This window comes from Ursus maritimus, assembly GCF_017311325.1.
Source record: "Ursus maritimus isolate PB19 chromosome X unlocalized genomic scaffold, ASM1731132v1 scaffold_X1, whole genome shotgun sequence".
In the NCBI taxonomy this organism is placed as follows: domain Eukaryota; kingdom Metazoa; phylum Chordata; class Mammalia; order Carnivora; family Ursidae; genus Ursus; species Ursus maritimus.
The window spans coordinates 106,997,896-107,024,116 of record NW_024423319.1 but is presented as its reverse complement, the minus strand read 5'-3'; the positions used below and the strand labels follow the sequence as shown (position 1 = coordinate 107,024,116).

Here is a 26,221-nt window from a genome sequence, read left to right as displayed (position 1 = left end):
ACAAATAAGTTGGGTACACTTGACAAGAACCAGATCTATTCATTAGATTCATTCTGGGTTATGTGCTCTTTAATTTGGGGAAAATATATTCACTTCAAATAGATTGAAATGCACAGCATTTTGACAGTATTAATTAATCTGTGAACTCAAGGCTGTTGACTTGGAATTTACTTTTTTTCTTGGTACCAGTTGCTTTCAGTCACAAGTAACAGAAATCCCAACTTCACTTGGCTTAAAAATAGAGAAAATTTTCTAGTTCATGTAACCAAAATGTCTAGTAATAATGTGGACTTCTGGTAAGGATGGATCCAGCAGCTGAACGATGTCATTAAAGATGGTATTTCTCTATTTCTCTGTGCTTTGACATTCACTGTCTCATGATTTTTTCTAAGTCTCTTTGATCATAAGATCCTTGCCAATAGCAACCAGAATTTATACTTCCTCATTCACCTCTAGCAAGAGGCATTGTGTTAGACACAGGAAGATACAGAAGTGCAGAGATTAATAAGGCCCCCGAGACTACCCATGTGGAACTTAAAAATCTGCCCATCACAAAATGTTTCAATGACTACTGTCATTAATCTAGAGCTCTACTGTTCAATATGGTAGCCACTAGCCACTTGTGGCTTTTTTTTTTTTTAGAGATTTATGTATTTATTCGAGAGAGAAAGAGCATCCAAGCAGTGCGGAGGGGCAGAGGCAGAGGGAGAGAAAAACTCCAGCAGACTGCACTGTGTGCGGAGCCTGATGCGGGACTCGATTTCACAACCCTGAGATCAGACCTGAGCCAAAACAAAGAGTTGAGTGCTTTAACCAACAGAGCCATCCAGGTGCCACCCACTTGGGGCTTTTGAGTACTTGAAATATGGCTAGCTGGAATTGAAATGTGGTGTAAATAAAAAAATACCCACCAAATTTCAAAGACTTCATTTTAAAAAACATGTAAAGTATCTCGCCAAGAAATTGATGATTTATTTTCTCAATTATGCATTGAAATGATAATATTTTAAAATCTATTTGGTTAAAATATATTATTAAACAATCTCACCTGTTTCATTTTTCTTATTTTTAAATGTACAAGGAAATGAACAGTGACCTATATGGTTCAGATAATGTTTCTATCAGAGCTGCTCTAGAGCCCTGAATAGGCCGTTGGAAAGGTGAGCTATCTGGAAATCAATTCAAGTTTACGTTAGTGATAGAGTTCAGCAATAGAGAAAGGGCAGAGAGCACCTTTATTAAACATAGTTCTCTACTCCCCTCTCCAGTCCCTTTCTATCCTGTTAACCTATTAGCGTTCTTTGTGGCTAATAACCATTTGGATTATCTTGTTTGTATATTTGCTTGCTGTTTTTCCTAACTCTGTGTGCCATTTTGGGCTTCACTGTGACTCAGCACCCAGCGTCGTGCCTGGTGCATAGTTTATGCTTACTAATACTTGTTAAAGAGAGAAGAGAAAGACTGTGCCCTCTGTGAGTGGCTGGGTGCAGTGGTGGGGGTGGCTGGCTGACTCAGTGGAGAGGGGTGGGTTTCTCTTCTTTCTCCCCCTCCATCTGTGCCTAGGGCCCGACATGCTGTTCCGGAAGAGTCCTGAGATGCAGCCAGAGCTTGCCCCTGATGAGAGAGGAAGGGTAATTGTCAGCTGTTCTTCAGGACAGTGGAATAGACAGTGAGACAGGCTAGAGCCCTTTCTGGGGCTCCAGGACCCCCTGCTGGTGTGATCTTGTGTAAGTTATAGTAAGGAAAAGGAGAACTCCCAGGACGGCATTCACGTTTGGGCTCTGAAAAGCAATTGGGATTCTGCCACTTACTGGCTCTGTGACTGCTGGCAAACCACTTTCCTCGGAGGCTGAGTTTCTTATCTGGTGATACTGTTGGATTAATTCAATGAGGTGCAGCAAACATCATCTACACAGAATTCAATAAATAACATCTGCTGTTATTGTTAATTTCATGAGGATTAAATTAACATTTTGAAAGCACTTGGCGTGTAGTAGATGCTTGAGAAATGTTAGATTCCTAGCCAAAAAAAAAAATTACAAATTGATAAGAAAACTTTACCAGCATCATTAAAGTAAAATGTTACGATGTAGTTTTTTCTGAAAGTCTCACCATGCCCATAAATAAGGCAGCTGATCCCGAAAGGGACAAGCTTGGAGATGGAAACAGTAGGTTAGGACATTTGTGTGTATTCCCAGCTTTTATTGGGAGACCTTGGTCATGACCTCAAACCCGGAAGGTTTTGATAATCTATTTGATTGGACAACACATGGGTTGGGGGAAATGCGTTTTAAATCCCTCCTGCAGGAAAAGAGAGGAGGAAAGGGGAATTGGTGAAAACAAGGAGAAATGTCATCTTAGGCTGTTCTAGATCCTCTTTAGATGCCATTTTTTGTTGTTCACACCAGTTTGCCTTTCTTCTCTCTTTTCGTTCCCTTTTCCCTCAGGGATTCTTAACTCAAGAGGGCTGTCTGTAGAATTCCATTGACTTGAAGGGGAAAAGATGCACCTTTATTTTCTCTAACCTCTGATGAAACTTTAGCATTTTCTTTAATTATGATAGTAGGCAAAACTCTGGTATTACGGGCTGTGACAGTGTTAACCAATGGAAAGCATTATTTTTCTGTCTTGATATAAATGTTCCAAGTATCTTGAAATATTATCTACATACATCATCACTTCAGAGTCATAGCAGTGGTTAGATCCAATGCTAGTTCTTACTATTTAAAGACTTAATGAAGTAGTACATATATTATGGTGACAAATAGTAAAACAACTGTTTTGTTAACTATATTTCAGAATAACTGGTTTCTGTTGTAAACCTGTGTTTCTTATGCATTCATAAACATTATTTTGAGAGTGGTCCTTAGGTTTTAAGAGCCTGCCCGGGGAACGTATGGCGCAAAAAAGATAAAGAACCCCTGCCTGTGTAAAGGTTGCTGGGGCAGGCCTCAAGAAGGTTTAGTTTCATTGAACTCCGGCCTTTTGATGCATCTTAACCTAGGTATTTCAAGCAGAGTTGGCTATTATGTGACCCTATGGGTCCACTCAATGCCCAAATCTTTGAACAGTCCACAGTCTCGAATCCCTGGGTAATGAGCACATTATCAACAGTTCATGGATGTTTATAAGGATATTAGATGAAACCAGAGATTTGTGTTTGGAGATTTGTGCCAATGCCAAACCTTGAACTGTTTACAGTGCAGGCTTGATGTGATTACCTATGTCATGGAATAAATATGTTTATAGATGAAATGCCTGAGTTGTCACAAGCCTCTTATGAAAGCAGAGAGTTAAAAGTCGGTGCTCAACTAGAGATGATACAGCTTTTACTGTGGTATAGTTAAAAATGCTTAGAAGCAATGCAAATGATTGAAGATAGTAATACAAAGTAGAGTCTTCTTTCACAAGTACTCAATATGTGTTATATGAAAGAGCTTGCTTGTCATCTGATCCTTGAAGACAGGGACTCTTGGTACAACTTGGAAGGGTAGAGGTAGAGGGGGACTATAGATCTGGAGGGGCTGTGAATGAAGTTCCAAGGAAAAGACCAAATCCATGTAACTTGGCGTTGTTGGGAGGATGGCATGGACATGTCTTGGTGAGAGGTGACAGGAGTGAGGTGGGCCAAAGAAGCACGTTGAAATCCATTTGTGAGATTTTTGACTTGCGGCAGAGAATGCTAAGGTTTCTGAGAAGTGGAGTTACAGCTTGGAAATGCTATGCCTAGGAATAGCGACCGAAAAGAAGGAGTGGGGAAGCAGATGAGGGGGCATTTCTGTAGTGTAAATATTGCAACATGTTATGAAAAGTTTCCTGCTAGCTAGCTTGAATGTTGTAGGAATAAAGAAACATTTTTAATTTAGAAGATTGCTGACTAAATTTAGGTTCTTTTGACTAAATATAAGTTCTTTGGCCTGACTGATGACATAGGCTACGGGCATCCTGAGAAAGACACATACACACCTACAGGAACACTTCTCAGCTTGCCCACACCCAGGCCCCATTTTGCACGGTTGGTGTGTGTAAGTGTATTTTACTTGGCAGTTGTTCAGAAGGGTTGCATATTTTTGAAAAGCCACTTCCTGAAAGATGATGACTGTTTGGAAAGGGAAGAAAAACCCTAGCTGGTTTTGGTGGGAACAGTTCTGAGGCGTACCCACGTGAGCTGTGGTAATGGTTCCTGAAGCTCCTCCACGTCCCCACGTGTTCTTGCTGTTGGTTGCCACAGTCTGGAATGATAATGGAGCTGAGAATGTGGGATTTTTGCAGGAACTTCCAAGGGTCATCTAGCTTTCACAGCAGAAGCAGATGACTCAGATCTCCTGGACCTTGAAACCTGCGTCTTTAGAGAAATGGGTCAGTCACTTACCTTTACTGTACTCCTAATTGGTCAGTGGCAAAACTTAGGCACCACGAAAATGAAAAAGTTGCTTGCCCACAAAAAGACATGGCCAAAGGGAGTTGAAAATTTCACCCTTGCATTTCCAATCTCCCTGATGAGATGGCTTCAGTTGTACTCTCACCCTCAACTCTGAGAATATTTCAGTACAACTTGATGGTGTAGATGGGTTGAGAATCTTTAAGATGTGGCAAAATCCCCACTTCTCCCCCAGTGTATTACTAATGGGCAGGATTTCTACTCATTACTGTGAAGGGAGCTTTTAACGATTTAAAAAAAAAAATCCTAGGAATACCCACGAGAAGGGTCTAGCAAGCCGGGCACTGTGTAGAGATAACCTTCTTTAAGAATACCCTTAGCTGAATTCTCTAAACTGAATTCCTAGCACGTCTATAAGATGGAAGATGTATCTGCGTTCTGCCCATGAGGAAACAAAGGCACCGAGCAGTACTGTTAACCAGCCCAAAATCACATAGCTGATGGGCAGTGGAGCTAGGATTAGAGTTCAGATGGTTTGACCCTTAGCACCTTGTAAAAATCTTGACAGCTAAGAAGGTAGTATTGTTCCATTTTACAGTTGTGAAAGCTGAGGCTTGGAGAGGTTAAATATTTCATGTTCACACATCTAATGGCCTATAAAGTCACTATGGTCCAGAAGAAATGTAATGTGGGTCAAAAATGCAAGTCACATGTAATTTTACATTTTTAAACAGCCGTGTTAGAAAAAGTAAAAGGAAACAGGTAAAATCCCAGGATTCTGTCTAACCTAACATACCCAAAGAATTGTCGTTTCACGTAATCAATATAAAAACGTATTCACAAGACAGTTTAATTCTTTCGTTCCTCAGTCTTGGGAATCCGGTATGCTTCTCACACTCGCAGCCATCTCCATGTGGATAAGCCGCATCTCCCGGGCTTCTCTCTGATGGCTGCACACTGAATTCACGAGGGAGCCTAAACAGCCCAGGCGCCCAGGGCCCATCTTTAGAGGTTTTGATGTAATTGGTCTGGGGTGGCGCCTGGCCTTCTGGATTTTTTAACCACTCCTCCCCTGCCAGGTGACTTTATCCTGGTGCCAAGTTTGAGAACCTACTCCAGGCTGAAAACCAAACCAGCTGAGTCAAGAACGGTAGGCACTGTCCATTGGAGAAAGTGCTCTGAGTTTTCTGAGCTGAGACCCATTCAAAACTACTGCTCTGGCAATATGCTTTGCTAGTTGACATTAAAGAATGGCTGGCAATGCCCTAATTCATTAATTTCTCTCAATTTACATTTCCCAGCCTTTTGGCCAAGTTCCAAATAATGTAGGAAAAGAAAAGGGATTTCTTTTTTTCCCTTGATCTGCACGCTGCTCTGGATACACACCTGTGCAAGTAAATGAAGACCTAAAGGTCTGTTATTTTAATTGAGGTCAGAGGTGTCGGTGTCCGTCTGGAAACTCTGAACCGTGGAGAAGAGGAAGTTAGGGTTTGCAAGCTGCAGGTCATTGCCAGAAGGAGACATGTCTGGTGGGGAGCATGTGGGAAGTGCTGGGTGAGGAAAGCAGGCAATTGTGGCTCCGGCTGAGGTCTGAAGGCTGCACAGCCCATGGTGTGGCAGGTCATCTATGGAACTGCTCTTGCCAGAGCAGTGGCCTTGCGCCTGCCCGCACACTCAGCCAAACCTGCCATGTGCCTTTGACACCCGGTATGCGGGATCAAAACATTTCCCCTCGCCACAGCTTCGCTTGTCCTTTGAATGCTTTTGGAGTCATTTGGAAATATTTTTATATTGCCTTCTTTTATTTAAATCCAAACAGCCTTCCATTTCTGGACACATTTAGTATTTTTCGGAAGGAAAAATGCTGGGTCTTCTGTGATGGCGATGCTCTAGTTATATGCAATTCTGTTACATTTATTTGACTTAAAAGTAAGCGAGAGAACATACACGCACCATAGCCTTAACTAAATCAATACCATATTGTGTTGAATCAGAAATACCATCAAGTGTAAGATGCACTGTTACTTCGTGTATGCCATCAAGGACAAGGCTACTACCTGGTGCCCTTTTTCCACCTGGCATTTTTACTTTGTGTTCATTGAAAGAGTTCTTGTAGACATTAATTTTTATCCTGGGACTCTTGCACAAATGAAAAGGAAAATGCAAGCAGGAGAGATTGGTTCGAGTAGTCCTAAAACTTCTTCACAGTCCTTTGGATTTCAACCCATCAGTGCTTTTGTTTTCTCACAAAACGTTGTCTTCTTTCTGTCAATACCAGTAGTGATTCAGCATTTCTTAAAAAAGTGCTTCCCCCAAATCAGGGATTTTCTTCCGAGATTGCCTCTTTGGATACGCAGTAAGTTTTCATTTCATGCCCAAATCGTATTGAAATCTTTCTGAAGACCTTGTAAGGGACAGTTTACTGGCCATGCAACCAACTCGTTTCCACTGCCTACTATGAGAACTGCTCGATCACGTTCCCATCCGGGCAGGCAGTGACTGTACCTAACTGACAGTTTTAAAATGGATTCCAATTTCAGTGATGTTAAGATGTGAAAAAAATGTGCTTCTTAGAACAGATGAATTATGCTGTGTAAATTGTATTTCCGCTAATCCAGGCTCCCCAACTGCTCATCACATCCACCTTGTTTATGTGCTTTAAACAATACTCAGATTTGCATGATGTTCCCTCTTCTGTATTCCAGGTTTTAACGTGCACTGGTGTATAAGCAAACTCCCCCACTTCCTTCTTCAACTCTAATGTGTAGCTACAAAGCCGGACTGTAATATTGTTCTTCCCGTCCTTGAACGTGTACATGAATCACCTGGGAATCTTGTTAAAGTGAAGATTCTGATTCAGTGGGTCTGCGAAGGACCCAAGAGTCTGCATTTCTGACAGGCTCTCAGGTGATGCCCACACTGTGGGTCTAGGGACCACATGATGAGTGGCCAGGCTTTACTACATCTGAAGACACAGTATGTCACTGAGGAAACTCACCTCTCCCAGGGGCGTGGATGGTTTTGTTTTTCCTCCATTCATACTATGATTTCAATGAAAATCCATGAATTACAAATGTCGTTACATTGGGTAAAAACAAAGATTTCTTAGGATGAAAAGAAAACAGGAAGTTTGTGTGTATCGTTTTATGATTCAGGGAGAGATACTTGTATCTTCCCCTTAATTTGTTTTCTGGAAGATTTGTTCATTTTGTTTTCCCTTGCCTTCCTCCTCAAAAAACTTGGGCAACTTGAATTTATTAGGAAATCTGCATGTAATTGCAGATTAATAACCTACCCATTAATACCACATTAGTTCATTGTGATTAATAGCATCTCCTTGAATGCTTAATGAATTAGTAATGATGGACTATTTGCTTTAAAGTGTCAAGAGAACATTCTGTGTAAAAAGGCACTACCCATAACAGGAAAATTAATTATGTGCCAGTTGGAGAATAGCTTGTCACAAATAAGAAATGTTTGTTTGGAAAGGCTCACTGGTGTTCATATTTACACAATGAGAGATATTTTAAAAACATGTATAGGCCTTTTAATTTAGAAAATGAGAAGGGGATTTTATTTTCATCAATAGCTGAGATCGGTGTGGGAACCGATATTTCTGAGAGAAACATAAGCAAGTACGTGTGGGTATACTCACAGGTTTGCTTCCTCCAGTGGTCGTTTCGACTAAGTTCCAAATGGAGTGACTTGTCCTACCTGCTCTCTATTCTGAATTCATAAGTTCACTTCCCCAAGGCCCAAACATTTCTTGTTACTAATTTTATTCCTTTAGCCTATCATTTGTTTTCTCTCTGGTTCCTCACTCTAATTTGGTGCTGTTGGCCATCATTGTTTATTTCTGTCTTTGCCCTACATCCGAGGAAGGGAAGGTCAAGGAAATTATGTGACTTGCCCAAACCAATCCAGCCATATAATTTGTCCCCCACAGATTATGGGTCTAACATTTCAAATGTCCAATTTTAACCCAGGCGGAAAGAGCTGCATGAGCTGAGGATTTGTCCAGCTGGTGCCTTTGAGGAAACCCAAGAAGCCCAGTGTGACTGGAGCTCAGAGTCGGAAGGGAAAAGGGACAAAAGACAAGACTGAAGAGAAAGGAGGGGCCAGAGCATGCAGGCCTTGTAGGCTGTGTAAAGATTTTTGCCTCTGTCCTTGGGCACTGGGAACCCATTTGTAAATGTCACATTGAGGGGCCTGATGGGTTTTACCAGAGCGCACTGGCCACATGTAGAGAATGGCTTGGAGGAGGGAGTTAATGCATGGAGACCAGTTCACCAGGCCCTATCACGCTGTTCTGTTTTCTAGCTTGGGATCCAGATGGAGGTAGAGTTTGTTACAGAAAACCCCAAGCATTATCGGGTATTCTTTTCTCTGTGTTCTCCTCAGGGCAGCGTGAAGGGTCATTGGCTCTTCTCTGTAGCCCCTGGTTTCTTTGATCTTAGGAATGTACTTCACAAGCATGACCAGTTCCCCAGAATCTGCTGGGGAAGCCCCAGCAGCGGCCGGCAGGCGTGGAAGTTTGCTGTCTTCCCAACAGTGCTTTTGCTTCTTTGGCTTATGCCAAAGGTGCTGTTGCTTCCCCTCTTTGGGATAGAGAAGGGAAGAGAGCCCAGTTCCTAATCCCTCACTGCTGGAAACCCCATTTAAGAAGGACAGCCTGGGGCTCCTGGGTGGCTCAGTCGGTTAAGCGTCTCGACTCTTGATTTCAGCTCAGGGCATGATCTCAGGGTCGTGAGGTCGAGCCCCTCATCGGCTCCAAGCTAAGTGCAGAGTCTGCTTGTCTCTCTCCCTCTCTGTCTGTCTCTCTCTCAAATAAAGTCTTAAAAAAAAAACAAAAACAGCCTTTCTTGACCACACAGTGTAGTTTGAACAGCCAGGAATAGAACCACTGCTACTCTTACCTCCTCATGGAAGGTGGGAGTGAAAACAGGGGTTAGTTGGGAAGTGGGTTTTTAAACCTATGTTTACAGTGTTTTGATGCTGCTTTCACAGATGAGGGAGGAATTGTGAAGTCTAGAGCTCAGATTTTTTAGGATTTGAGGGATGCAATATTTATCCCACTCTTCCTTGCCGTAGGGTGTGGTATAAGCTGGAGTTGAAAATAGCTGTCCTGTGTTTTTTTTTCACTTTGGAAGTCTTCCTGGCATCGTGTAGTTTTTTTTTTTTGTTTTTTGGTTTTTTCTTTTGGCTCTTGAACCAGTGAATCAACCCTCGTCTTAAACCCCTATCGCATTTCACCTTTGAGAAAGGAACTTTTTAAAGCTGGACTTTGCAGAACTGAGGAACTAACTTAGACTTAAATGGGCCAATATGATGAAAGCATCTCCAGAACAAAACAAAGGAGCGCTCTCCTTGAAGAATGTTGACATTTAATTAAAAGGAAGCTGTGGAGTGAGGAAATCAGCAATCAGCATTGACTTTGAGTGGGATGGGGAATGGGGGAGGAGGGAATCTGGGCTGGATCACAGGCATCAAGAAGGTCTAGGGATAATTGTCACCTATATCTCAGTGAAGTTGGGGGAAATAAAGGAGTGCTGGTGACTGCTGTTGGTTCTCAAAGTGAGTTCCCTCTACCTATGGAGTTGGCATTACCCGGGAATTTGTTAGAAATGCAAATTTCTGGGCCATATGCTAGACCTCCTGAATTAAACACTCCTGAATTAGCACTCAGTGTTTTAATAAACCCTTCCAATGGTTCTGATGCCTGTTTGAGGTTGGACACCACTGGTTCAGACTAGGACATAATGTGAAGAAAAGCCTTAGGGACCAGCTCACTATGTCCTGCCCCTAATCTCACCAGGGCTCCCATCCCTGGCTAGGTGCCTCAGGAGTGTGTCTCCCTGGTCACAAATAGGGTGATGGGGCAAAGTGTGTAGATGGCTGAGCACAGTCAGTCCAGCGCTGCAAAAACATGTCTCGATGTCACCAGGGAATGCCTTTCTTCCAGTTAAGATTGAGAGCTCTGTTAAAGTCCGTGAGGGCGTTGCTGCCTCTGGCCTAGCCACTTGGGGGCCTTGTTCTCACACACAAAAGCAACTTGCGCAGTTTTACTGGGTACCTGATGGTTGATGAACAGGAGTTAGAGACCTGAACCCAAATCAGAGATCTAACCTTTACTACCTGAGTTTCCTTGGATAGGTTCTTAGGGTTTTCTCACGAGTAGAGTAGAATGGGATCAGTGATAAATGCTTCTTAGGGTTTGTGGGAGATTAATTGAGGTCATGTACAATACACCTGGCACAGAGCAGATGTTTAATAAATGAATGCTATCACTGTTGGGTCCTTGGATGTTCAGGACTACTCAGGAAGGACCCCTGCAGGGTATATAACCATGCATGGCCTTTCCCTTATAACGTTAAGATGGTAGAAATAGGCAGGACAAAATAAATAATTAGGGTTTTTACTCAAGGAAAAAAACCGAAGATGGATTTTGGTGACTTTAAATTCACCACAGGCCTTACATTGAATTATCTGCTAAGATCCAAATTATCTAACTAGGAAAGCTATTTTTATGAGTTAAAATATCATATTGGTAAAGTCATTGTAATTCTATGCTGTCAAAGAGTAATGTTAAAATTTAGTTTAAATTATTTTGAAGTGTAACCCTGATAGGTGTAATCCTTATAAATTCACTTGTAAGTGGACATAATAAAAGAGTTACCTTCTATTAGACTTTTGTAGTGTCTGGCAGTTTTATGAAATTGATTCCATTATGGGCAGAGAGGTCTTTTGTGTTAAATGGGGGCTATTTTTATGTTATTTGGTAACCCATGATTTAGATCGATGAGTTAGAGGTTTTTAGTGCCCCTAAAATAATCTCTGCCCCTTTTTCTTAAGCGGATGCCAGCCAACAATGATGATTTATAAGCTGATCATAAAAAATGAACAGAGAAAAGGATTCTGACAGATTCTCTCCCTGTATTTAGGTGGGAGTTTCCCGGAAGAATGAGAAATATCGGTTCTTATTGTCTTTTCAGTGTGTCAGAAAGCCTCAGGTAATGCCGAGCGTGACTGGCTATGGGTGGAGGAGCTGCGGAGTCGAGTGTCACACCATTCGTGTGAAAACATCAGGGTTATGGGCTCCACAGACCATGACTTAGTTAACTTGAATTTTATGTTTTAATGAGAATAACAATGGGCTTTGCAAGCTGATTTAGAGTCTCCAGGTCCAGCTGCCTAAGAGTTTAATACCCATGCAGTGTGAGTTAGAAAAATGAAATTTCTCAGTACGGTAAATAAACCGAGGAGCCTGGAAACCAAATTGAAGTCTGTAGCCTGGAAAATCAACAAGGACTAAAAATAGTAAGATTAGAGGCGACAGTCTACCATGGACCATCCAAAGGTGGTTTTTAAGTACCACCAAAGGAGAAGCCAGGCCATGATATGATAGGTTTAAAAATAAATATATTTCTAGAGAACACTGTGTTTGTTACATAGGTGTGGAAGGGCATACTTTTCCAAAGTTTTGATTTTTCCTGTTTTTTTCTTTTAACTAGAATTAAGAGGACACTCCCCCTGATTTCTGAGGGAGAAATGTTGGCATAATGTACCGTGAGATTGAGAATTCACCTTGATGGCGTGTGGCGTGAAGGTTTGAGGATGCAGTTACTGTGAGTGTTAAGCGCATCAGGCACACAGCTTCAGCATCCATCAGTCTCTTAGCAGGTAGCCAGAGAGCCAAGCACGTGGAAGGGTTGCAGGGTTGGGAGAAAAAACACAAAGGAGCATGGAGTTCCTGTGCTCTGGAACCATCTCCTTCAAATGGCATCAGCTCAGCACCAAGATTCTTGGTAGTTGTTTGCTCATAGGACTAAAACTTTGTGCACGTGAAATTTTTGAAAACCGGATTAGGTGAAAAGGTCCTAAATATTGGAGAAACTTCAAAAGACTGGCCTGAGCTGCATGTGACTGTTGTGAGCTCTTGACTTACCAGGGGACTTCCGAGTCTTCAGGGGTCTGGTCCTTCCTTTACAATTCTCTTCTGTTCCAGAGCCCTCAGTAAAGGTCCTGTCTCAGCAGGAGAAGTGAATTGAGTGAGTAGGACTGGTGGTCCTGTCTCAGCTTCTGAGCTTAAAGGAAGTTGGATGCCAACTATTTGCCCCCAGATGGAAGACCAGGAAGTGGATGGTTGAGCTGAGACCACCATCCTAAAACCTGTTGTTCCTGAAAACCGGTGAATGAAGGCTTGGATTTCATTGTATGATACAGAGACTGGGATGTGAGAAAAGGAGATTATGGATGTTTGTGTAATCAGGACATTGCTGATTATAACAAGCAATAATAAAAGAAGCCCAACTTCTCACAGTTCCTTTTCTGTTGGATGAACAACTCTCAGACTTAACCTTATTAGGAACTCAACTCTGCAAATGTGGACTGAGCACCAACCATGCCAAGCAGTAGGCCCTGGGTGCTCAAGATGAATGTGACCCGGACCCCTGCCCCACAGACTACTCAGTGTAATGGAGACTAGCCATTGTTAATGCCAATTTTATGTACCGAGATGACTTTTCATGTCACAGTACTTGTGACCCAATGACCAAGAATACCTTCTTCATTAAAATTCTCCCTCTAGCTGTCCCCTGTGAAGCCAGGCTTGTGTTACAAAGACATGGTTGTCCACACCATGGGCAGAAACTAATTCTACACTGACTGTAGATATAAATGTGAAACAATAAGGGTTCTGTAAAAAACGTAGAACATTATGACATTGGGAGAGGCAAAGGCTTCTTAAATGGGACACAAAATACATTAACCATACACCAAAAAAGGGGAACTTGGAATATATTAAAGAATTCAACAATTTTATTTGATTAAGGTTAATGAGAAGAAAAAATACATAATATTTTTTTGTGTAATGTTCAAATTTGATGATCGGAGGCACTTCGAAACCAACTTTATAGTCCCAGGTTTGTCGCATGATAGGTTTTTATGAACTGGAGTTTTCCTTTTCTGTTGTAACATGGTCAAGAATACCTGGAAGGGGGTGAAGATTGAGAAATTGTCCAAGAAACAACACAGATGATGATGGGAATGCCCTTGTGTGGGTGACCCAGGAGCCCTTCTCAGTGCTTTAGGGACATTTTAATCACCTGAGTAATTGCCTTTGATAGGCAGGCTTGTTTTCTGCTCATTAATTACTCTCCAGGCTAGACTTTATTCCTCTTACCATTAATTCAAATACAGAGATAATAAAATGGATGCTGCCAGCTGATTGCCACATCACTGTCTGCATATCAATGCTCTCCTGCCTGCTTGGGCATGAGGGGGAGCGGAGGAGGGAAAGGGTTTGACAAGTAACCTGTGATAGGTGAATTTGTTTTAAAAGCTATATTTTGGTACAGAAACCAGAATTTTGACACAGACAGGCATACCTCACTTTATTGGACTTCCCTTTCTTGGGCTTGGCAGGTACGGCGGGTTTTTTTTGTTTTTTGTTTTTTTGTTTTTTGTTTTGTTTTGTTTTTTTACAAACTGGAGGCTTGTGGTAACCCTGTATTGAGCAAATCTGTTAGGCGCGATTTTCTCAACAGCGTTGCTCACTTTATGTCTCTGTGTCATATTTTGGTAATTCTTAGAATATTTCAAACCTGTTCATTTGTTATGGTGATCTGTGATCAGTGAGCTTTGATGTTATCATTGTAATTGTTTTGGGGCTCCACGAACCATAGAAGATGGCAAACTTAATTGATAAATGTTGTGTCCATTCTGGCTGCTCTCCCAACTGGCCGTTTGCCTGTCTTGCTCCCTCTCCTCAGGCCTCCCTATTCTGAGACACAGCAATATTGAAATCAGGCCAATTAATAACCCTACAGTGGCCTCTAAGTGTTGAAGTGAAAGGAAGATTCACACATCTCTTACTTTAAATCAAAAGCTAGAAGTGATTAAGCTTAGTGAGGAAGGTATGTTGAAAGCTTGGCCTCTGGCACCAAACAGTTCACCAAGTTGTGAATGCAAAGGAAACACTGTTGAAGGAAATTAAGAGTGCTCCTCCAGGGAACACACGAATGATAAGAGAGCAAAACAGCCTTCTTGCTGAGCTGGAGAAAGTTGCAGTGGTCTGGACAGAAGACAAACCAACCACAGTATACATACGCTCAGACCAAAGCCTAATGCAGAACAAGGCCCTAACTCTCTTGAACTCTGGGAAGTCTGAGAGAGGTGAGGAAGCTGCAGAAGCAAAGTTGGAAACCAGTAGAAGTTGATTCGTGAAGTTTAAGGAAAGAAGCTGTCTCCCTAATATAAGGTGAAGCAGCGTTATCCAGTTACCCAGATATCCAGGTTCTCCAGAAGATCTAGCTAAGATAATTCATGAAGATGACTACACTCCACACAACACATTTTCAATGTAGGTGGAACAAGCCTTATTTTAGAAGAAGAAGCCATGTAGGACTTTAATAGCTAGAGAGGAGAAGCCAGTGTCTGGCTTCAAAGCTTCCAAGGACAGGTTGTCTTGTGAGGGGCTAATGCGGCCCTGGTGACTTTAAGTTGAAGCCAATGCTCATTGACTGTTCTGAAGATCCTGGGGCCCTTAAGGGTTATGCTAAATCTACTCTGCTTGTGCTCTCTAAATGGAACAGCAAAGCGTGGATGACAGCACATCTGTTCACAACATAGTTTAGTGAGTATTTTAAACCTACCGTTGAGACATATTAGCTCAGAAAAAACTTATGACTGCTCATTGACAGTGCACCTGGTCACCCAAGAGCTCTGATGGAGCTGGACAGTGAGGTTAATGTTGCCTTCATGCCCCCTAACATAGCATCCACTCTGCAGCCCCTGGATCAAGGAGTTATTTTGACTTTCAAGTCTTATTACTTAAGAAATAGGTTTCATAAGGCTATAGCTGCCACAGGTAGTGATTCCTGTGGTGGATCTGGGGACAGTAAATAGAAAACCTCCTGGAAAGGACTCACCATTCTAGATGGCATTAAGAACATGTGTGATTCATGGGAAAAGGTCAAAATACCAACACTCACAGGAGTCTGGAAGAAGCTGATTCCAGCTGTCATGGATGACTTGGAGGGGTTCAAGACTTCAGGGGAGAAAGTAATTTCAAATGTGGTGGAAATAGCAAGAGAACTAGAACCAGAAGTGGAGCCTGAAGTTGTGAGTGAACTGCTGTCATCTCATGATCAAACTTGAATAGATGAGGAGTTTTTTCTTACGGACGAACAGAGAAAGTGGTTTCTTTCTTTCTTTTTTTAAAGATTTATTTATTTATTTGAGAGAGTACAAGTGGGAGCAGCAGAGGGAGAGTGAGAGAGAATCTCAAGCAGACCCCACGCTGATTGCAGAGCCCAATGCGGGGCTCGATCTCATGACCATGAGATCATGACCTGAGCCGAAACCAAGAGTCAGATGTTTAACCGACTGTGCCACCCAGGCACCCCGAGAAAGTGGTTTCTTGAGGTGGAATCTACTCCTGGCCAAGACCCTGTGACGGTTGTTGAAATGACAACCAAGGATTTAGAATATTACATAAACTTAGTTGATAAAGTAGTAGCAGGGTTTGAGAGGATTGATTGAAAAAAGTTATCTGTGGGTAAAATGCCATCAAACAGCATCTCATGCTATAGAGAAATAGTTCATGAGAGGAACTATGTAGCAAACTTCACTGTTGTCTTATTTTAAGAAATTGCCACAGCCACCCCAACCTTCCGCAACCAGCACCCTGATCGGTCAGCAGCCATCCACATCTAGGCAAAACCCTCCACCAGCAAAAAGAATAGAACTTGTTGAAAACTCAGATGATGGTTAGCATTTTGTAGCAATAAAGTATTTTTTAAAATTAAGGTATTACTTTTTTTTTTAAGACATGATGCTATTGCATACTTGATCGACTACAGTATAGTGTAAACATAACTTTTATATGCACTGGGAAGCCACAAAATTCATTTGACTCGCTTTATTGCAATATTCCCTTTTTTGCAATAGTCTGGAACTGTACCCACAATATCTCTGGGGTATGCCTGAACAAATTATTGATATTTGTGCACAGTTAGGGTTTTGGGAATGCCCTACTTGGCATCGCATGTCCTCTTTTTACCTTCTTGTGATACACAGACTGCGTTGGGTGCACACTCAGGTGCATATTTACTACTTTGAGTTCTTTGGCTCCCATGGCTTGTTTTTGGTCCTCAGGGTGCTCTTGTTTGCAATCTGTGGAGTGTTTATAGCATTGGAATAACATTACATCCCTAAATGGAATTTGGATTGCTTACTTCCAAATGTGTCTCCCCAACAGTCCGATGACTGTGGAAGTAATACAGTGAAAGGCGCCTGATCGGATTTGAATAGAAATCTATGTGGGCTTGGTTTTAGAGCTTTCTGTTTATTAAACAAACAAACAAACAAACAAACCAATCTTCCTTCTTGATCCTTGGGGCTAGTTATCCTGTATTTATTGCTATGATCATACACAAGAAAGAAACACCAAACAAGTTGAAACAATTGAAAACGCCCACATCCAACTCAGTTTATTTTATTTGAATCTGTGTAGTTCTGTGGAGTTGCTTGATGTACAGGTGCTTATAAAAAACTGGACAGGAGCTCTGGATTGCATTTTTTTTTAAAGTAGAACTTCTAGTTTAGAAGTAGAGATTCTTCTTCAGGGAACATGTAATCATTGATTAATTTGATTAGCAGTCTCCATTGTGTCTTGAAGCTATTCAGAGTACTGTGGGGGCATCTGTTGTGCCGTCATTTGGAGGCAGCTAGGTTGTTTCTGAAATAAACTCCAAATGCCTTGACAACGGCAGTTTGACATAGCTCGATGTAGGCAGTGTCACGCTGCTGCTCAGGGATTCTTCATCTTGACTTCAGTAGGTAAATGAGTACAGTACATCCGAGGTGTGTTTTGGGGGGAGGGGAGGGTAGTTGGCTCAGCTATACTTTAGACAGCCTTTCCCTCCCCCTCTACGTAATTGTGACAGCTGTCATTTTCCACCTTCAAACAATACCATCAGTGATGTTATAAATTGCAGATCGTTTTCCGGGTGTGCTCATGACTATGCTGGCAGCCATTTTATATACACGACCTCATTTCAATGGCCAGGACTCCGCACGTGTAAATGGACAAGTTTTCAGGCAATTTGGGTAGGCTTTCCAATCTCGCCTCTCCATTTCCTGTCTAAACAACTTCTCCCATGTCCACAGCATGTTTATGCAACATCGAATAAAACTTCTAATGGGCAATTTCTTCCAGGTGACCTCCCTGAGAGGCTGGGCTGTGAAGAAATCTTAAGAAATCCGACCCTGATGAAATTGCCTCCTTTGAGAATATTACTCGGTGCAGAAACAAGGAACAGAATTCAGTTATTTCTGGTCCTTGAATAAATGAATTCTGTTTCTTTTTATGTAGGTGGCGAAAACATTAACCCCTGTAGCAGGTCTGGTCTGAGTCGGAAATTGAACTTGCGGTTTCTCTGAATTAGGAGAACCTGAGAAAAGAGAAAGTTAATTTTTTTTTTATTTGAACCTCAAGCAAGTTGTACTCGGTTCTGCTGTCTGTATATCTTTTATAGATGTGTCTTTTCCGGGGTTGTCTGTCTTTACATTTAATTTTCCGGAGGCCGGGACTGTGGTTATTGAATGACCTCTAAGTTGGCGCCATGTGTGGGTGGATACTAATGAATCCTTTCTTAACCTTCCTAGCACTTTTGGAGAAATCTATCAGTAGAAGGCGGGACACCGAAGCCATACAGAAAGCCAAAATCCTTTATTCATCTTGCATGAATGAGAGTGAGTAATAAAGAAAATAACTAAAATATTTAACAGCCTATCCTTCAGAGAGTCTATTAATGTTTAAAGATATTGTTTAAGGAAAGCAAGAACTACTAAGAATTCGATTAATGTTTAAAAGTGTTGTTTGAAGAAAGTAACAATTCTCAAAGACTGAATCTTGACTCTCCCTGTCTTAATGTTCTGTTGCTGGCTTGATGGAGAAAATAGGAAAATAATTTTATTTCTTTGGCTTGGATTCTTTAGATAGCAGTTACTCCATGAGAAACTCGGGTAGGGTCAAGAGAGCAAACCCCACCAAGACAAGCCCTGTCTGGCTTGAGAAGGAGCCTGGGAGAGAGGGCATTTGGGAGTGTTGCTGTATCCCATAGAACCTTACCAGGGCCTAGGAAAATCCAGATTCCCAGGTGGGCCAGGCTCCTTCTGCTTCTCCATCAGCCTAACAGGCATCTTAGCCAGGTGTCTTAGGCCTGTCTTGGCATCTTGGGTCTGATTGGAGTTAAGGTTAACACTTGCCATTTTCTCTGGTGTGGTTTCTTAAGACCGCTGCAAGAAGAAGCCAGTGCCTGTGGGTAGTGTGTTACCTTGTTTAGGATTTGGGGTATTATTTGGTGAGCTAGAAGAAGGTAGTAAAAGATGACCAAAGAGTCTGGAGGCATTAATTCACATGTATTGGGGAGTGGTTGGTTGTACTGAATGGTTTCCTTTACTTAGGATTGTTCCTTTGTCTTGCAGAGTATCCTCAGCCTAGTATTGCTCATTGGGCTGTAGAGAGCCCATCTTTTCTTGTCGGGAATATCCAGCAGCTTCCCTAGTCAGCTCTCCTGGCAAGAACACCAAGTTTAGGCAGTCACATTGAAGTGTGAGTCATAGTAGTAGTTCTGTCTCTGTGGTCCTGCTCAATCCACTGCACCTCTCTCTAACAGCGGAAATGTTAAGTTGAGGTCTTATGGGGAATTTTCTCTTGAGAAGATATACTTGCATTCTAGTTTGGTGATCCAGTTTGCAGTTCTAACTCTTCCTTTGTATTTGCTCCCTTTCAGAAGCGATCGAAAAAGCAGATGCCAAGCCATTGCTACACATCCTGCGGCATTCACCTTTCCGCTGGCCTGTGCTTGAATCTAATATTGGTCCTGAAGGAGTTTGGTCAGAGAGGAAGTTCAGTCTTTTGCATACCCTTGCAACGTTTCGTGGTCAATACAGCAATTCTGTGTTCATCCGATTGTATGTGTCCCCTGATGACAAGGTGTCCAACGAACACATTTTGAAGGTATAGTGAAGACTTGTTCATCCTGTTTGTTCAGTCCAAGGTTAGCCTTTTGGGGTGTCTTTCTGGGAAAAGAGACTCATCCTACCTTAGTGAAATCAGAGGATAAAAATTCTGTTAAACATTGGGATCTAGAATATTCCTTCCTTCCAGATTTGTAGAGTGTACATCATGAACAAACCAATTTTGTCAGCCTTTCAGGAAGCTGGGGAGTGAGTTTCAAATCATGTCTGATATGGCCATCAAATATCTACTCTGAGCATGTGTGGGGTCCCTAAATTCCAGTGGGCAGCAAGCCGCAAAGACTTTGTGAACTCTGCTCTTCCCCACACCTCCTCGTTCCCCTGACAAAGGAACAACAATGAAAGATTCATCAGTGAAACAGCTTTGCGAGGATTCAAATAACATTTCTTAAATTGTTTTGTGTTTTGATCCTACTGTATTTTTTGCTTCCACAGTTACTTTTTTTTTCTTTTTAAGATGTTAAAAAATTTATTTTCTTGAGAGAGAGAATGAGCGAGAGAGAGCAGGAGCGAGGGAATGGGGAGAGGCAGAGGGAGAAGGAGACACCCCACTGTGGAGGGAGCCTGACGTGGGGCTCGATTATGGGGCTCCAGGATCATGACCTGAGCCGAAGGCAGATGCTTAACCGACTGAGCCACCCAGGTACCCCGCTTCCACAGTTACTTTGACCTATTGTGAAAATTTTATTGAATCACTGATTTTTTTCCCAGTTCCGTCCTTTGTCAAACCAGCAAATATTAGTGGTATATTGATGATCAAATTGTAGAAGTATAAAACCTTTAGAGTATATTACCTTCTTCTGCTATAAGTCACCTTTTAAAAAGCCACACCATGCAGTTTATTTTTTGATTTATACCAAGAGGCTGGCAATTTTTTGTTCTGTAAGGACCAGATAGTAACTATTTTAGGCTCTGTGGGCCATCTGGTCTCTGCCTCACCTACTCAACTCTACTCTTGTACCTGGGAGAGCAGCTGTAGACAGTGTATCCGTGGATGGGTGTGGTTGTGTGGCAGGCTGGCCGGCAGGCTGTGGTTGGCTCAGCTATACTTTAGACACTGGAAGTCTCAGTAAATCTCTAGTCACTGGAAGATTTCCCATCTACTCAGGAGGAAATTCTTAGTTCCAGAGGCATCTGTATTTTCATGCTGGGTGAAGGAACAAGAACGTGGCACTGAGATAGACGCCAGTGCTATCTGGTAAGCTGGGCTGTACAAGATGTAGTGATGCTGCCTCAGGGTCCAGTTGAACTCTGCCTCATGCTGATAGGTTACTCACTTTAAAACCAACAAAGCAGATTTTTAAAAAGATTTTGTTTATTTATTTGAGAGTGAGAGAGAGAGAGAGAGCATGGATGTGGACGAGGGGCAGAAGGAGAGGGAGAGAAGCAGACTCCCTGCTGAGTAGGGAGCCTGACATGGGGGCTCGATCCCAGGACCCCAAGATCATGACCTGAGCCGAAATCGAGAGTCGGATGCTTTAAGCAGCTGAGCCACCCAGACGCCCCAAGGCTATCATTCTTAATTCCAGAACTATGACATCCTGTCAAACACCTGAAGTGGTATTTTGAAGTTAGATGAAGACTTTTAAACTTAAGTTTATGCACTCTCTTGGGTGATAGAAGATTTTTTTTTAAGGATTATTTATTTTAGAGAGAGAATGCGTGTGCGAGCACACACACAAGTGCGGGGCTGAGCGGGGGGAGGTGGAGCAGGGAGAGACAGAGGGAGAGGGAGAGAGAGAATCTCAAGCCATCTCAAGCCAACTCTCCGATGAGCCCAGAGACTGATGCAGAGCTCAATCTCACAAAACTGAGAACATGACCTGAGCCCAAATCAAGAGTCTGACGCTCAACCAACTGAGCCCCCCAGGCGCCCGTGGGTGATAGAAGATCTTGATTCACACACAGATAAGTAGTTGCAAATGGCAAGCATTTCATTTTTCACCAATTTCTGGACCTACTCTAAGAATTTATCTCCTTAAACATTTTATTGTGGAAAATAATACAAAAGTAAAAAGAATAGTACAATAAAATCCCATGTACTCATCAACCTAGCTTCAACAACTGGCAACTTTTGGCTGTTCTTGTTTTATCTAAACCCTTCCTTTTTGGGGGGAGGCTAGAGCATTTTATAGCAAATCTAAAATATAATATCGTTGCCCTGATAAACCAGTGTTTATCTAATGGGAAGGACTGTTATCACAGCCAAAAAAGTAACCATAATTGCATAATTAACAACTGGCACCTACTTAATTTTCAGTTTTCCTGAGTGTCTCAAACATTTCCTTTTAAAAAATTGAACAGTTGGTCTTTGATTCAGATTCCAAATAGGAATCTCATGTGCATTTGGATGATAAGTCAATTTTAATCTACAGCATTGTGAATTTGACTGATTTCAGGGCAACCTAATAGTTGATGAGGGAAAATTCTTGTTTATAGGAGAACCACAGCTTAAAAAATGCAAGAGCGAGAATAGAATTAAAAAGTTACCATTTAGGGGCGCCTGGTTGACTCTGTCAGTTAAGCATCTGCCTTCAGCTCAGATCATGATCCTGGGGTCCTGGGATTGAGCCCCACACTGGGCTTTCTGCTCAGTGGGGAGCCTTCTTCTCCCTCTGCCTTCCCCTCCCCCCACACCTGCGCTCATGCTCGCTCCCTCTCTCAAATGAATAAAGTCTTTAAAAAAAAGTTACCATTTAAAAAAATTTCTAATGAGATACAGGATCAAGGGAGCTACCATCCATAGGTGCTAAAACCGTTAGGTAAATGGTTGATGGGGGAGACTCAAGATAGAGAGATCATACTGACATCAAAAGCACCCAAATGTCGGTGGTAGCCTTGTTCGAAGTGGGGCAACCAGATCTTGTATACCTTCTGATACCAGGCAGTGGGAAGCATACACCATCACCAAAGATGTCTTGCTGAAAGAAAAGAAAAAAAATGAACTTGGATGCTTACAGGAAACACGGGAAATAGAGGAACATGGTAACCAGTTTTTAACAGCTTGCCTTGCATACTTAATATTCAATTAAATGGATCCTGGAAACACTGGACTGTCAATGATAGAATAGTCTCTGAATATGAGGAGGTGCTCATGGACTTCCTGCTGTGCTGCTTTGCTGGCACGGTGACTCGTTCCAAACTGATGTGTTGGAGCATGGCTTGGGATCAGAGTGCAGCACAGGTTTGCTTTATTATATTTTTAATGATTTTATTTATTTATTTGAGAGAGAGAGAGAGAGAAAGCGTACATGAGTGGGGATGGGCAGAGGGAGAGGGAAAAGCAGACTCCCCGCTGAGCTGGGAGCCTGATGTGGGGCTCGATCCCAGGACCCCGGGATCATGACCTGAGCTGAAGGCAGACGCTCAACTGGCTGAGCCACCCAGGCGCCCCACAGGTTTTTATTTCTAGTTATGTCTCTGTACCACTTTATGTGAATGAATAGTCACACACCTGAGTTAACAAAACAGAGCTACAGTCTTTGTTACCGTGACACAGTTAGAAGTAGTTCAAGCTTGTGTCTAGATATGGTAAGAGAAGCTTTCTTCTGAGATTTGCATAAAACCCAATGAACCTGACAACAAAAATTAGTATATTGGTGACTGCCAGTGTTGTAAAATTTGTGAACGTTGCTTTTATTAGAAATAGTTAAAACTGTACAGAATTTGATTAAATATTCCAAGCCCCGGAGCATCTTTTATGTTTTGTGGGTCATAGTTTGAAAACCACTTGGGTAGTGGGGAAAAAAATAGGTTTTGGTGTTAAAGAGACTGAGGTTCAGGGTTTGGCTTTGTGATTGACTCAGTGAATATCTGTGTGCAAATTGTTTGACCTGTCTGCATCTTATTTTCCCCATGTGTATTGACCGGGGAATTAGAATGTACTTTTCACTGTTGCTGTGCAGTTTCAGTGAGGTGAGTGTGGTGACAGTTTGCAGCATAGATACTGGGACATAGTAGCACATGACAAAATGTACCCTTCTCTTAAAGCATGACAAGGCACCTGGTCAGAACCATTTGGAGAACCACTTGATCCTCTTCGATTTTAGTACCCAACATACCTCTTAGATCTCAAGTTCACGTGTGCGAAAAATAGGCAATTTCAGTTAGTCTCAACTCCGTCTGAGCTCCCATGCCACCTTGTAGTGGGAAACCGAACCAGTCTAGTCATTTCCCCACCTTCTGGTTGCCCCATTTCCTAGTCTTCTCCTGCGGTAGTGGGAGATTCTCCACTCATTAATTACCTGTTTCTGAGAAGAAACCCCTATCTCAGTCCTTGTGGACCCTTCAAGTGTGCTTCCCTGCTGTTGGGGCCCTGGGTCTCCCACTCCCTCTGCCATCCTGCCATTTTCTAGGGGCAGTGACTGGTCACTCTGCCTGTGAGAAACTTGGACTTCTTTGCTGAGGAGATCTTCTTCTGGCTCTGGGAGAACTCTGTCTTAGCCCGCACTCTCCTCCCTCTATGTACTTAGGCTTCTTTTTCAATCACATCCTATTTTCTTCAGTGTTTTTAGCTTTTCTAATCCTATGAACCCATGGGGGGTTAAGAAAAAGGACTCTCTTTGGGAAGGCACAGCACTGTGGCAATTCCTTTGGGTGAGCAGGTGGTACTTTTGGGTGAAGCAAAAAGGCACCTTTCCAATGGGCAGAGGTAGCGTCCTGCCAAGGACAGGCAGTCTGGTGAGCAGGGGTTGCTCAGACCCGCCCAGGGGTCCCCCGTCAAGCTGCGCTGTGGCGAGATGGCACAGGATTTGCCACAGGCTGAAACGGGAGAAAGGAAATGCAAAAATATAGGAAACAACAGAAGTTAAAGCCCCCAAACATACCTTGCTACATGTGTTTGGGGGTTTTTTTAAGTAAGGAGATAACAAGAATGAGAACTGATAAAGGACTTGAAAATATAGGGTCCTGAAAAAACGTTTGGAAGACCAGGTTGTCTGTGTTACTGAAACTGACTTAAAGTCATCATTAGTGGCCTGCTTTTGTCTGACTTTTAGCCAAGTCCATAAGAATGACAAGGAGAGACCCTCTTGGAAATGAAGTTTTTCTAATTGCTTTGTCTTTCCTTTTCCTAAATCATAATTTGGCAGATGTTTCTTTTTGTGTTACTGCTTTGTTTCCTAACCTGAGGTTTGTTGTAGTTAGAGAAAAAAATTCATCTTTCAGTTCAATATATCGGATTTCCTAAACACATAACTTTATTTTCTACTTGGGATGTTCAGATCATTTGTAAATACAAGGATTAAAAAACCTCCAATAACACAGTGTCCTAATGTTGGTCTCTTGAGAAAGTCTTTTGCCTCAAGAGTTTGTATGCTTCTAAAGAGATTTAGTTGTCAGACCTTATTCTGTTTGGTGTATTTAACACATTCCCTAGAAACCATAACAATGTGGAGGTATAAAAAAGTTCCAGTAACTTTACTTGAGTCATCTAAACTTTTATAATAAGAGGATTTAACTTCATTTCATCAGAGGAAAACTTTGGCTTTCTTGATATTGTCTGTTTAGTTTCCTTTCCTATGAGACTGAAGCTCAAAAGATTGCTCCAAGTTGTCCAGATCTAGTCGAAAGCCAAAGCATCTTAATCATAATATTGTGTTTCACGATCCTTGCTTACTTAATTTTTGGAAGAAATGGTGGTAGATTGGGAGTTTTAGTAGGATGAAGCCAGGCTGGCTCATGATTTGGTTGTTTGGGGCCAATTAGAGAAGAGGGTTGAATACAACAACTTAAGGATTTTAGTAGTACATGCAGGCAAGATGGGTGTTATGACAATCTCTTTTTTTCTTCCTTGAAACAAGAGCAGTGTTTTTCTTGAATTTTTCATAATATCACTAACTCTTAACTTGGCCTTTGTAGAATTTGTTGCATATGAAGGAGATCTTCATGGAAAACTGTGATCCTATACAAATCTTATGTATTAAAAAAAGAAAATATTTGAGATTATAGTAAAATGAAGAAGAACTAGGATACATAGGTAAAAACAATGCAGAGTTGCATAAACTAATGATTCAGGCATGTAGGATCCAGTTTTTATTCAGATGCTACTAATTTTTGATTTGTTACTTAGGTTTTTTATGTTCTTAATTTGACTTAACTTTTTTCTGTGTGAATCAGATTTAAAATTAAGAAATCTGCTGTTGGGATCCGTTTTATTCGGTCTTTAGGCAGTTGCTGAAACTCAAGAAAGAACTGCCGTGGATTTAGAGAAGGTTCTGGAACTTAAAGTAATTACTTTTAAATTTACATACAATGAAATTAGCTTTTTGTAATGCACGTGTCTGTAAGTTTTTTTTTAAAAAGATTTTTTATTCATTTGAGAGAGTGTGTGCGCGTGTGCGCGCGAGAGCACGAGCGAGCGGGGGCAGGGACAGAGGCGGAGGGAGAAGCAGAGTACCCGCTGAGCTGGGAGCCCAACAATGCGGGGCTCCATCCCAGGACACCGGGGCTCATAACCCCAGCTGATGGCAGATGCTTAACTGACTGAGCCACCCAGGCGCCCCTATAAGTTCTGACCAGTACATAGAGTGGTGTAATCACCACTATACTCAAGAAACACAACAGTTCCATCACCCCCCACAGAATTACCTCATGTGGCCCCTTTGTAGTCAACAACTTTCCCCATCCTTAAACACCGTTCTCTGTCCCTGTAGTTTCGCCTTTTTCAGAATGTGAGTAAAACTTGCCTGTGTTGTTCCGTGTATCAGTAGTTCATTCCTTCTTATGGCTGCCTACTGTTCCAGTGTGTATCACAGTTTGTCCATTCACCAGTTGAAGAACATTTGCTTTGTTTAC

General features: G+C 42.0%; 1 protein-coding gene across 1 annotated transcript in view; it reads left to right on the top strand.

Annotated features, from left to right (window-relative positions):
* The window catches only part of PHEX (phosphate regulating endopeptidase homolog X-linked), a 205,415-nt gene that overhangs the window by 20,977 nt on the left and 158,217 nt on the right, over positions 1-26,221 (top strand). The window contains exons 4-5 of the mRNA XM_008696482.2: positions 18,050-18,136; positions 19,180-19,406. Of these exons, the coding sequence (XP_008694704.2) occupies positions 18,050-18,136; positions 19,180-19,406 (314 nt within the window). The remainder of the gene's footprint in view (positions 1-18,049; positions 18,137-19,179; positions 19,407-26,221) is intronic.